At 39.9% G+C, this 13724-nt stretch overlaps 1 protein-coding gene and 1 long non-coding RNA gene across 3 annotated transcripts in view; one reads left to right on the top strand and one right to left on the bottom strand.

Moving 5' to 3' along the window:
* The window catches only part of LOC109057846 (teashirt homolog 1), a 34546-nt gene extending 24260 nt beyond the window's left edge, over positions 1-10286 (bottom strand). Inside the window, exons 1-2 of one of the 2 annotated variants that reach the window (XM_042745583.1) lie at positions 10145-10286; positions 7961-8469 (exon numbers count right to left, since the gene is read on the bottom strand). In XM_042745583.1, the coding sequence (XP_042601517.1) occupies positions 7961-8000 (40 nt within the window). In that variant the 5' untranslated portion in view covers positions 8001-8469; positions 10145-10286. Of the gene's footprint in view, positions 1-7960; positions 8938-10144 lie in introns of those variants that run through there. The other variant, XM_042745582.1, reaches the window with a different exon arrangement.
* Positions 10287-10660: 374 nt separating this feature from the next.
* Positions 10661-13443, top strand: LOC122140750. Its single transcript, XR_006157327.1, has 2 exons — positions 10661-11602; positions 12887-13443. It is a non-coding gene; the product is annotated as an uncharacterized LOC122140750 (long non-coding RNA).
* The last annotated feature ends 281 nt before the right edge of the window (positions 13444-13724 follow it).

Genomic DNA, 13724 nt, shown 5'->3' with positions numbered 1-13724 from the left:
AGTTATTTTAAAACTGATATTAACTCTGCATGTGTTTGTCAATGATCCTGAAATATAAATGCCAGAGATTCATATTTTAGAAGATGATTTTGAGACCAGATTGAACATATAAATCAAAGATTTGAAAGCATATGTGGCAATGATATATAGTGAGAAAGGGAACCGTCCTGCCGGGTTGTCCATTTAAAAAAGAAACAGTACCATTTTGCTATATACTTCCCTCAGATGCCTTATCAGCCCCATAAAAGTAGGAACAAAAAAGGGAAAAAAATGATATTCATTACTTTCCAGTGTCCTATCAGTTAAATAAAACACCCAGGAAAAAAAAATATAGCCACTTGGAGTATCTACCAGCTATTGTCTGTGTGTGCAGGCAGGCTTTTATCAATGAAGCTAATAAAAATGACCCTCAGCAGGGGATGGGGGTGACATGCGGCTCTTTACCTAGCTTTAGGGGTGATGGACTGCAAATGCGGTCTTAAACACCGCACAAAAAACGAGCAATGAAAGTGTCAGGGTAAAAACACAGAAAATCGAGGCATTTTGCACGACCGTTCGAAGACGGCTCGTAAAAAAGGGGAGCCGAGTCTTTATGAGAGTGATCCGGAGCAGTGCATTATGGGGCTCAATGAGAGTGTCAACACAAGCTGGAGGCTTATCTTTATCCACTCATTGTGTGTCCAGTGGCTTAGCGTTCATAGGAGAATCGTAACGCCTCTGATCAAGAGTGGAGGGAGAGGGATCTCCGTTCTTACATGGCCACATCAGGGGAACCCAGGGATTAGGTTCTCTTTTTAGTTCCTGTAGGGCAAAGGTCACACTCGAGCAAACATGAATCCCACTCCCAAGCATAAAGAACATAATCCACCACTACATAAGGGTGAGAGGACGATTTCAGACTTGGGAGTTAGTTGTACTCTCCGCGGCCTAGCATATACGAAAGCTTTGTTTACACAGGTGACATGATAACCTAGTTACCTCACGGCTTGTGAAAGTACAATATTTACAGGGATAGTTCACCCAAAAATTGTTTCAAAGCCGCATGACTTTCTTCACAAAAGCTGATGGTTTGAAGACTGTGCTCATTAATCTTTTCTATTTAATTACAATAAACGAATACTGAAGCTATACACACACTAACAAAGTCAGCATTGATAAGATTTTTTATAATCTGTTTGAAGTCTCTTATGCTCACCAGGGCTGCATTTATTTGATCAAAATGCAGTAAAACAGTAATATTATAAAATATCATTACAATTTAAAATAGCGGTTTTCTATTTTCAGATACTTTAAAATGTCATTTATTCTTGTGATGGCAAAACCACATTTTTAGCAGCCATTAATCCAGTCTTCAGTGTAACATTATAAATGTTTTTACTGTCACTTCTGATCAATTTAATGCATCTTTGCTGAATACAAGTATTAATTTCTGACCCTTTTTCTGAAAATTACTGACCCTAAACTTTTGAATGGGAGTATATCATTTATAAGCTTGGAAGCTTCAGCTTAACTCTGTAACTCTGGAGACAAATTATTCAGGACATACAGAAGAAGTTTAGAACGAACCAAGGTTGAGTAAATGATGACAGAAAGTTAATTTTTGGGTGAATTAGCCCTTTAACACTGAATATATCCCAAAATTCAGATCTCTCATAACCACACTTGTTGCAGATGCATGAAGACACCTACAAAGCTTTTGACGACGGCTTTAAAGTTGAGTATTAAATAACCGCAGGCATGAAAATAAATGTAGCGAAGGTTCAGCGCTCCTTCACACAGACATTACCCAGAAGCCCCCTATCTGGTCAGCCATAACTCTCGGTAACCAGGAGCACCTTCTAAAGCAAAGGGCCATTAATTTAGCTGAAACAGACCACGACACCTCACTAATACTCTTGCCTTTTACAAGACCCTCTCTCACACTCACATACTCAAACCCTATCAGCGTTCATTCAGGGCCAGTCAGAAACTGGGCAGTATTTCAACCCCCACAGAGGTGTTGTACATGTTTGTGTGTGTGTGGGTGCATGTGGGGCCTAAGAGGGACCTGTCTCTGTAACGGCCACGGGTGATGGAAGGCCCAACAGGGCCACTAAGACTGTGCACTAAGATTGTTCTAGACCTTGGGGCCTCGGAGGAAACATATATCCACCTGGCAACAGGGCAGCATGCTATGAATGCATGTGTGAGTGTGTGTGGGTGTGTGTGTGTGTGTTCACGTGTGCGGGCAGATCTAATCAAGGGCTAATAACAGCACAGAAGTCGTCGTTGGCCCTCGTAAATCAATGTGCAAAATAATTGCTAATACACTGGTTATCGATTAGCGTTGGGGTGACTCATTTTCGGAGGCTATGGCTACGAACTAACAAAGTGACAAGGGTAAAGTGTTATTTCTCTGCTGCGCAGACAGCTGGGCTGCGCAGAGGACTGAGGCAGGCAGTAATTCTTAATTGACACCTGTCAGGATAATGACTGCAGTCCCAGCTGCTGCGGGAGAATTTCTCCCCACTCCTGTTCATCTGTCAGCTCTAATACCTTTCTGAGCACCACTCCTTTCTTCTATCACTCGCTCCCTTCTTCTTTTTTTTATTTCTTCCCTTTTCCCCCCTATTTTCTGCATTTCTGAACATCACCATTTTCTCACTAAACCCTTGGTTTTGCAGTCTTGTTCCCAAGGCCCTTTCTAGAAGTTAAATGTGTAATCTTCTGATATGACTATGACATAAACCAGTTTCACGTTTGGAGCAAAAAAGCTAGCATTACATTGGATCTCATTCACCAAGTGTGCATAAAATCTGCATTTAAACATTTTCATGAACAAATCATGGTTCACCAATAACTTTTGTACTAAATTTTATTTTAAATTTACAAAAATATTGATATTTTTGCAGAATATTTTTGTGAGAAGTTCTCATGTGCGTATAAATTTATAATTATCCATGCAATTATTAGCGAATGAGACCCAGTACTTTGTTTGTTCTGAGCACCCCGAATAGCCCAAACAAATGTTTGGATGCATTTTGAAAACTTGTTTGAAAACAGTCAATATTTTTGCAGTTTTGTTTAGCGCAGATGCTCCTTTACCCTACGACCTTAAACACAACAACACACGACTATGTAAATAAGGCAAAGGGACCTGCAGACAAAACTACAAAGTGTCTTTAGCTGGTCTTTTGTGTTCAGACAGGCAGGATATTTTGAGTTGAGAATACAGTGGTTGATGGGAGGAGGAACAGTGACCAGGACGTGACTTCCCCAAGTTTGAGGGGGCTTCATGGGTGTTTACTTAACATCATCAAAGAGCTTCTTTTTGTTTCATGCTCATCTGTCAAAATTAATGTTGCTAAATATGAATGTATGACCGCAAGGCTTGATCCTTAGTCTGTGAGGCCATCCTTGATAAAATGATGTCAACCACTGAAATATCACAATAACTAAGCTATGTATAAAAATACGCAACTAATCAAATAACGTCTCAAACAGCATCATCCTGTTCGCGACGCCACATGCTCCTCAGATCCTACAACACAAACATCAAAGCTTAATCTCCTGCTGGCCCGTTATAAACATCGGCACGGATCTGTTGGCCGAGCCGTTTGTGTTTTATCTGATGAGGATGTATAAGGCGCTCCATGAGGAAAACGGCATACTGGGATGAGAAAACTCCGCCGAGCCTCTAAAAACACCCCATCCTTCCTGTGAGCCTGGGGGGAAAAAAGCAAGGGAAAGCTGCAACAGATGAGTGCAGGGCAGGACAGAGAGAAGGCAGACGTGGGCTCCCCTGGGTACACGTTGACCTCCGTGTACTCCTCAAGCTTGGAGACTCCCGTTGCTGGGTCATGACTTGAGATTTTCTCTCTTTTGTCTTTCTTCCCCCTCCCTCTCATCTTTCTGACTCACTGTGGACTAAATTAGCTGAGAAATGAAACATGGGGGATCAAAACAGACAGGACGAGAAGAGAGAGAAAGAAAGAGTAAGAAAAAACACAGCTGGCCCTTTTGATAGTTTTGAGTTCCCATAATGCTACAGTACCTCTAATCCAAACCTCCTCTGGTGACACGCTAGCTTTTTGCGGTCCTCTGTGTGCTCGTTTTTCAGCAACTATCAGCAGATGCACTCGCTTTTTTCATGCACAAACACACGTCTGGAAGTATTCTTAATTTCAGACTTTACAAAACTTGCGGAAACCAGATAACTCCCAAATGTGTCTAAGCTCATTAAAACCGCAGAGCGCTGTTTACCGCAGACTGTGTACCGTCACACTTGGCTCATGCAAAGTCCCAACATATTTTCATTTTGATCCACTCTTCCCATAAAACCTGTCATCGATCTTCATTAATCAAACTCAACCTCCACGATCTCGGACAAGGGGAACGGCAAGCTCGGGACTCAGAATAACTGGATACACTTTGATTTCCTATAGGCCACTGGCTTGATCCCCAAATGCAAATTAAACTATTAGTTGTAAGTGGTGGGTCCCAACATGAATATTGACTAAATGGGTCAATGTCACCTGTTAATGACATGAGAGAGGATGAGTCTACCCTCCAGCGAAGCCAACACAAGGTGAGCCCAGATGTCACGCTGCATTCGCACGTCTTACGGATAGATTTTTTTCCTGTTAGCATGAAAACAGGCATTAAAGAAAAAGAGACGGATAGAACATGACATCTAAATGTACCCCTATAGATTGATTTCTATAATTTGTGCCATACACGCAAGACAAATGATAGCCGTCAACTCCTATCTCTTAATACAAATACAGCCCAAATTGAGAAATGATAATTCACAATCTTTCACATTTCTCACCAGATATGAGAATGAATATGGAGAGGCACCAAGCTGTTTAACAGACTACAACAAAACCTCCACATCTTTAACACAATATAATAAATCTGTGTGAGGGAATAAAAGATATTAACCTCATACTCGTGCTACAAAAACATATAAATCACAATCGAGCTGTAACAGCCCTGCACATGAAATAATCTGTAAATTCAGCTCTCAAAGCAGGCTGATTTATATGTAACGCTGCACTGAGAGACTTAAGCAAAGCGAGCGCTCAACGGCATTCAAATTCTGACAATATTTTCAGATTTCAAGAGCGTGGTGCGATTATTGTCAGCAGGAGCATGGTGTGTCGGTACACTCAGAGCTCAAACGGTGGTGCGACCAATGACACAGAACAGTGGTACGTCCATCAACACGGAGACGGAACGATGGCGTGTTTGCCGAGCGCTGGGCCCGATTGGCTAATGCAGGGCCCGTTCTGATTGGCTGCCTCAAATGCTTTCTGGGCCCAGCGGTGCGGTTAAGAGCCTGGATTACTGAGGTCATTAGGCAGCATTGCCAGGGTGACGTGATTAGTCAGGTAGCAAAGTCCATTTGTCACCTGCACCAGAAAATTGAGTTAATTCAGCACTACAGGCTAAAGGGACTGTATAATATCAACTTGATTACATCAAGGCAGCTGCAGACCTGACACTTCGCTGAATTTGTCAGCTTTAATCGTTAGAGCCTGTCACAAATCCATCAGGAGCTCAGATAATTAGGGTTCCTCCCTAATGAAGCCAGCAGAGGAAACTTTACCTTTATGTCGGATAATTAAGAAGCCTCTGGTGCCGAGGACAGAATGCGTTTTAATGACTCCCCGTGCTGGTTCCTCCCTCCTCACGTTTTATTTTTCTTATTTTGAGTGTGTTTGTGTGCTGCTGTTTTTTTTTCCTTTTTTTTACGTGAATGTGAATAGAATTCAATTGAGGAAAAAGCAAAAAGAGAATTATCCAAGTGAAACTGAAGGAAAAGTAAAAGCAGCAAAAAACGTTGCAAGCCACCTCATGGCGGTGTTTATGCCCCGGCTATCCAGAGGACAGAGGTGCAATGGAATTGACGCAAACCGAGCATGTCTCTGTCTGCGTGGGAGGTTGTGAAAACACAAAACCAAATGAAACCTGGAGCAGCAGAGAGATACCGCATTCATCGCCGAGTCCCCCCCTGGCTCCTCTCCTCTCTGCTAGAGCTCAAACTCACAGACACAGTCTGTGCTCTACGTGGGAGGCCCGTGTCTGTTTCAGAGAAAAGCCAGCAAATAAATACAAATGACTGCAGCAGCCCAACACAGAGAGGGCCACTCCGATCCCACTGCACCAAAACGACCTGAGCCCACAACCAATGCATGTAAATCACTCAGAGCAAACAATGGCAATGATAGCAACCAAATCAAGGCAAAGTCATCCGTTAAAAGAGGTGGAGCATAACGGAAGAGCTGAGCATTGGAACGGAGGTAGAAAGTGCTTTTAGCGCAAAGCGCAAAATTAAAAAATAAAATAAGACAGTGTGAATGATTTGGAAGAAGTTTTAGTAAAAACAAATCACCTTGTCATGTTAAGCGGCTTTTCTTTTTATTCCCTCAATCAATAATTCCTAACATTTTTATTTTGATGGAGAGGGGAAAAGTGTCAGGCTCTGGGAAAAACGGAAACAATGTGTCTGCCAACTTTTGAATGACCATTAAAGCAAATGATGAACATGCCCGTCAGAATAGAGAAAATTAAATCAATATTCAGCTGAGGTGGAGGGGGCTGATGGCTTGTTTTTGTGGAGGAGCTGCCAGGTCAGATTACCAGGCGCCATCTCACCTCTGTGAGCTTTCGAACTCCCCATGTCAGTCTCGCCATACAACCAGGGAGACGAAATAATCCCTTAAAAACACAATTTCCCCCCGCTGAACAGAAAGGTATGCGTAAAAATCAAGGAATAATAATTATTATTCAGTGCAAATGAATGAAACGTCATCTATGTATCGCACTTGTTTGTCAACCTCGGTTACAGCAGTGTGTCTGGTATGTCGGCTGTTCCCTCATCAGTCAAATATCAGGGCCTAATTCTGCAGATCTGTAACTCTGCTGACGCTTGAACTTGAAAGAGAGCCTTCATTCGGGAGAGAATGGACCTGTTAGTCACAGAGATTAAATGAGAGAGGAAAAAAAAAACCGAAGGAACAAAACAGGAAAAAAGGAAAGCCAAAAGGACAAAGTAGAACTCCCTTAGTACAATACACCAAAATGGTTTAAAATATAATGGCTATTTTATGTTTAATCACCCTAAAGGAAATGCAACCTCATTCATCACAAATCAAGAGGTTCGCTCTCTTCCTCTTCATGGAAGATTAATTAAAAACTGAAATCAGCTCTCTCTTGTAACATCAAAGAGCACAGGTACATTTTGCATGAATAAATTGAGCTGAGAGGAAAACAGATCTTAGTACAGAGGCCTTGTTCAGTGACATCTATCAGGGAAGAGATGTTCTCTCTGCTACATTTTGTGCTCTCGACACGCCCCAGCAATCCCTTATCCCCCTTTTCTCTCGCTCTCTTTGAATAAGGAAAAAAAAAGTAGTGTATAACCCTGCCGAAAACTTCTTTCCTTTCTCTATTTTCCCGCACGACGGGGGCAAAAGTTGTTCTTTGAGTGGCTGCGGCCGCACGGCGCATGCGTGTTTCCATGGTGAATGATTTACTGATGTTTATCAGGAATGAATAGATCAAAGGCGGCCACATGACAGGCGATCAATCAAGCATCAAATCAAGGATGGCAATCCGCATCTAAATAGATGAACTGAAGCACTTTGAAACTACATTTCCACTCGACTATATAGGCCACGGTGGAGTGTGAAGTTTTAATTTGGCACAACTTCAAAAAAAAAAAAAAGTTACTCATGCATTAGTTTTTAAAACGAATCGAATGCATTCTGAGGATATAAACTTAGTTTTGCCATTCTTTGAAAGTAAAAAAAAAATAAATAAAAAAAAAAAGGGGGGAAAGAAATGTAAAAAATGAATGCAGGTAATATTTAGATCAAGCATTTCATTCAACACGATAATGAAGTGTAAGTGATTTTATGTTGTTCCCCTCCCTATGCACTAATATTAGTAAACAAAACATGCATGCACCGCTTACCTGAAGATCGCCTCGGCGCTTGCTGCTTTCTCCGCGGCATGCTGTCGTCCCCTCCTCTTGACTTCTCATACAGAATCAAAATGCCAGTGACGGAGAAAAATAATTAATTTTAAAAAATGTAATACAAAGCATGTATTAACGCGTTCCTCTTCAAAGTCTGTTTTTATTCCGCCTCTTAAAAAGTCACTTTGAGCCGATGCAAAGTCTAAGAGGGGTCAATAGGTCTTGAAAGGTTGTAGATATTTTTACAGACTAAAAAAGTCTGTAAATAAAAAAATAAAAATGTAGGTGTATCTGGCCGACACGTTTAAGAATTCTAAGTCATTGCATGATTGCCAAGAGCTCAGATATATCTCCCGTCCATGTCTAACGGCGCAGAAACACACGGGGGGGAACGCTTCCTTAGGTTCTCCTTTGATTATGGCAATTGTTTGTAGCAAAACGGAAGAAACTTCCAGTTATGGAGAGCCCGTCCAACTGTATTTCCGTCCTCTCGTTCGGTGGAAAGCCTAAAAACGGGACAAAACCAAGGGAAGAGACAGGCAGACAGGAGACAGTTAATGTCAGTCACAAATGGGCTCAGTGCGCATTTTCAACGGACTAAATTCCCCACGCGCGCAGTGGAGAGTCTCTGGTCGTGTTCCTCCCGATATTCACCAAACACACTGTCCGTCCATGCTCAGGGAAACATGTGGACAGTTGATTCGGGCGAGCGTGACGCGTTTACTACAGAGCGATATATAAACAAAAAAACACACTCTCTCGCACCGAACGTGAACTAATTACTCTTTAAAAAAACAAAAACTCCAGGGAGCGAAGCGTTCTCGGTCTCGCGGCTCTTCGCTGAAATATGTATCGCGCGTTCAGGATGCGTGAGCGGTTCAGACAGTCTCAACTGATAGACAGACACATCGAGTTGCCTTTCCTGCCTCTCTCTCTTTACTCCACCCCTCCGGAGCGTCACTCTGACAGTGAAAACCCACCTGTCAATCTTTTTAATTGTTCTGTTTTTCCCCTCCCCACAAAACAGGAGCGTTGAAAGACAACGAACTGCCTTTTTGGAGAAGACATCACTTGTTTGGATGTTGTCCATTCACACGAATGTACTAAGTATGCGGTTTTATAAAACGAAAACAAACAGTGGTGTTAAAATTAAACTACAATTGTACAACTGTATTTTTTTTCCAGTTATGCAGTGTTCTCGGCGTCATCGCGAAAATAAAACAGGCTAAGTTTCACCTCGCGCAAAACATTCAAACGCATAAAGGAGGGGGTCTCCGCTGTAAACATATCATTTTATTTCCATGCATATAACAACATATTTCCATGCATTCGGCAACATTTCTTTGATCCTTTCACTGTCTTTTTTTCCCCTTTTGCCAGTTTTGTTTATCTGTCTCGCGCACGTTTGCCGGGCGAACAACACTGCGAACTATTTCATGCGCTAAAAGGAAATTATTTGCGACCTTTTTCCGCCGACGAAAAAAAAAAAGGACAGTTGGAAGTTACAGATTGATTCGTTACACCTTACTAGGAAGTGAACACTTTGCACGGGAAGGGGAGGGACTCCTGGAACAAGTTGAGTATGACCGTAACAAGCCTCTCTACAGCGCTTACACATTACTTATTCATCAATTGCAAAACATCCACAAATTAAATAACGAGTCCACGGTGTTAGACATTTCGGATCCTATTAGGTTAGGAACTGTAATAAATCCACCGCATATCTGCTCTTCAGTACTTTGTTGCCACCGGTGTAAGGCTACCTGGCACCCCCCCAAAATCACACTTAAATCTCAACTTTGTTTTTGTCTTTATACCAGCGTTGACGCAATGTCCACTCTTTCTGTAAGTTGGCGAGTGGGTGGGTGTGTTTTTAAAATCGCTCGGAAGGGGAACGCAGAAATCCGAGTGAATTTTTGAGGTGGCCTCGGCTCGCTCCGGTCGCCTGATGTTTCTAACGGATTTTAAGGTTCTTCGTCGCGCCGGGATTCTGCTGTGATTTCAGCGGATCATTCAGCCTGTGGACCGACGCGAGAGCTTCGCCTTGCATATCGCATCCCGGTGAGTGCACACATTTGTTAGTATAGTGCAAACGTGCGAACAAGCCAGGCTAGGATATTATACATCATCAGCACAGCAGCGTTGATATTTCAGTACGCGACGTTTAAATCGTGTCCTTACCTTTGACGGTGCTGCGCATCCTTGAGCTATTGCCAGTTGCAATCTTACTGATCATTTATGCTGTACGCCTGTCGGTAGGGGCTAATAATGTGGAAATATGTCCAAGTTCCGCCCCAACATCTGTCCATCTATCCATCCTCGCGACTACCTCGATCAGCCTGTCGCTGTTGATGGCTCTTACGTCACCAATCTCCCATCAGAAACTCATCGGGCTCAAAGGAGCCAAGATTTCTCCCGCTGTAGGGCAGGAGTATCGCTGGGTTAAAAATGCCACGGTTTTCCGAGATTATTTCGTTTTAACAATAGATCTCTCTCGGTCTCAGTGCAAGACAACTGCACAATGATAATTAGCTTGGCATATTTCAATAAACGTGCGTTAGGAAGAGATTTCTGTGTGCAATCCAATTCTTTTTAACTTTTAGTAAATAGAATTTTTAAAATAGGCTACTGCTATTGATAAGAATATAGCTTATTTATTATTCTAATTATGATTATTGATTGATCTGAATCTTATTATTATTACCGTGAAAAATCCAGAAATTAATGCTTGGTGTTGTTTTGTCGTGTTATTCATATCATTGTGCATTATAAGGTCTATCCTAACAGAGTTTAAAGTCGGTGACTTTTTTGTTTGTTTGTTTGTTTGGAGCAGTTCTTGCGGCATTGTCTTCCAGAAAGCATTTTTGGTATTTAGCATTGTGATGAAGTTCCCTTCAAGGTGTTAGTGTGCACTTAAAAAGGATTTAACGCTTTAGATTACAGTGCCTGTGCTAAACATATATTAATGTAAGTGCTTACAAGCAACAATATTAATTTACAAATAATCCCCCAAATAATTTTTACATATTAAATATACATATTGTTCATTTGTAACAGTAATTTGACTATAACATTAACACTGTAATGTAAAATGTAAACAAAAAACATAATGCATAAAAAAAAAAAAATCCATGCTGGGTTTCTTATCGTTCTCCAAACCCAGACGTGAGTGTGTCTTGGCATGGTGAATTATCCACAGCTGTCTTCATTGTATGCTGATGAACTGCTACAAGCCTGTATAAATAATTTTAGATTAGTAGATATACAAATAGTTACAGTATTTTTATTGATGTGTTAGAGAATTGCAATGCTCACATTTTTTTTCCTACGACCTAAAGAAAAATATGTAAAACATGTTTATTTATGCACTTTGTATTTTATTAATATGTGCCAGCACAAATCAGTGGCAACGCAAATTTTGAGCATTAGTTAGTGTTGACAGGTCGGCGTATGTTTGTGTGTGTGTTTTTATGTGTGTTTTGGGAATGGTTATCCATATATAATGTATAAATGTTTGTGTGCACCTATCATCTTATTCGGTGTAGTACATCTTATTCTTTTGTAATAGGCCATGCTTGAAGGTATGCCACGCGAGCACAAGCGTTAAGCTCAAGATGCAATGCCAACGCACTTTGAAAGGTTTGTGTGGAGCCTGAACTGTGCCATTTTCAGCTTTACAGTCCTGGTTAAATATCTAATAGGAGAAATGTTTGTGTTGATCTTTCCTGCAAGTTGCTTGATTGAGATGATTGAAAAAAGAGATCATTTAAGCATAAGATTTTTTTTTTTTTATTAATAATAATAATTATAATAATAAAAAGTGCCCATCAATGAACATCTTCACCCACAACATGCATTTATACGAAATACATATTTATATTTTTAATTTATCAACCTAATGTATTTGAAGAAAGCAGCATCAGACTGAGGGATTATAGATTGTAAGCCCTTTATGGTGTTATTTAATGTTTTAAACTGATTCTCTATCACTGTTTTTAAGTGTTGATACTTTATAATGACTGACTGCAAATGGATTTGGTTCATTTATCTTATGTTCTGAAAATATCCTCAGATTTATACACTTTCCAGTCTGTTCGGTTATTTACTGTAGAGGTTAAGATGGCCCTATTTGCATAAAAATGCCAGGACATGCTATAATGCACATTATATGTTGTAGAAATTCTGCATGTCTGAATATTACGCTCTCTGCTTAAGGGATCGCAGACGGATGTTAAAAGACTGGAACTAAAAAAAGCGAGGGATATTTGAGGTGATAGTCTTTGAAGTAGTTTTTTTTTTTTTTTTTTTTTTATGTAGCATGTCACATCACATCAGCAAATTATGATCCAAATTGCTCGCAAGCTACACGAGGCGGGATGCCGTCATACGTGTCCACAGATATGTATGGCGAGATCTGAAGTTTTATAAACAATAACATAGCATGCTGTCACTGCTGTATTTTTGAATAGAGAAACTCTATACGCTGCTAATGACATTTTTGTTTTTCACAAAAAAAGGTGTTTTTATATATTAAAACACTTGAACACACAGTATTCATGTGTGTTGGAAATACAGATACTTCAATTCTGGACTGTGCATTTCAGTGCTGATGTATATATTCTGTGGAGCCAAATAAAAGACCATTTACAAGCAATCATAACATTCTCCTAAAAAATTACAATGTACTAACCCTTCTTATGCAAATATGTGTATGTCAAGTCATCTTTTTAAAATAATTATGCATTTCACAAAATCAGCAGGCAAGATAAATACCAATTACAGGATACAGCATTTTCAGCAACATATTTCCCCCATGGGGATGCAGAAATAGCTTTGTGAATCTTGTGAATAAAAAGTATTTTAACATTGCGAGTGACTCAGATGTATTGATTATGCTTCCAAAATGTTGTTCTTGTCTTGTAGGTGATGTTGCCGTGCTCCAAAAAGGACAATATTGCAGTTCACAGGTCAGAGGTCAGCAAAACTTGTATTTAGAATAATTTAATATTTAAAAAAAAAAAATTGTAAAGCTGTACACTGTTTACAATTGCCCATAAAGCCGTCCAGCTATTGATAGCGATGACTACTTTGGTATTAACGTCAGTACTGCTAAAATTATAACTGTGCACTTAAACGCGGCAACCCAAATAGAAGTAATAATATGCCACATCGGCTCTGCGGTGTAACCTTACATCTGTGATCATGATCAAAGCCATTTCACATGCCACCACTGCAATTATGTTTATTAAATCCAAAACTACAACATCTCTGCTTTCACTTACATGAAATATATACAGTATTACACTTATAGTTCTCGATTGCTGGATCAGCTGATGTTGTTACTGATTCTTGAGCTTTGTGTTGTATTGCTAATTATGGATTTTTTACTGTATTAATACATTACATATATTTGTATTTTTTACTATTTAAATAATTGTTCAATTTAATGTTTGCAATAAAACAAATAATTTGCTGATGCATTTTTCTTTTTTTTGCTGTTTTTATTTATATAATGCAAATAAAGGATAGTGGACAAAGTTCTGGTGTTTTTTTTTGTATCATTTAAAACTATACATGAAATATATTAAATTAATTCATGAAAAGTTGATGATATAAAAGAAAGTAAAAAAAACCTCTCAAATGAGAGTGAGCAAGTTTTATATTACTCAAGTCAGAAATCTATTTTATCACAATTATTTCTTTATAGGGATTTTTTTCTTTTGTCATAAAAGCAGGAGACACTTCTCACACTGAAGAGATT

This window comes from Cyprinus carpio, chromosome B19 (assembly GCF_018340385.1).
Source record: "Cyprinus carpio isolate SPL01 chromosome B19, ASM1834038v1, whole genome shotgun sequence".
Taxonomy (NCBI): Eukaryota; Metazoa; Chordata; class Actinopteri; order Cypriniformes; family Cyprinidae; genus Cyprinus; species Cyprinus carpio.
This window is presented reverse-complemented; position numbering and strand designations above follow the sequence as displayed.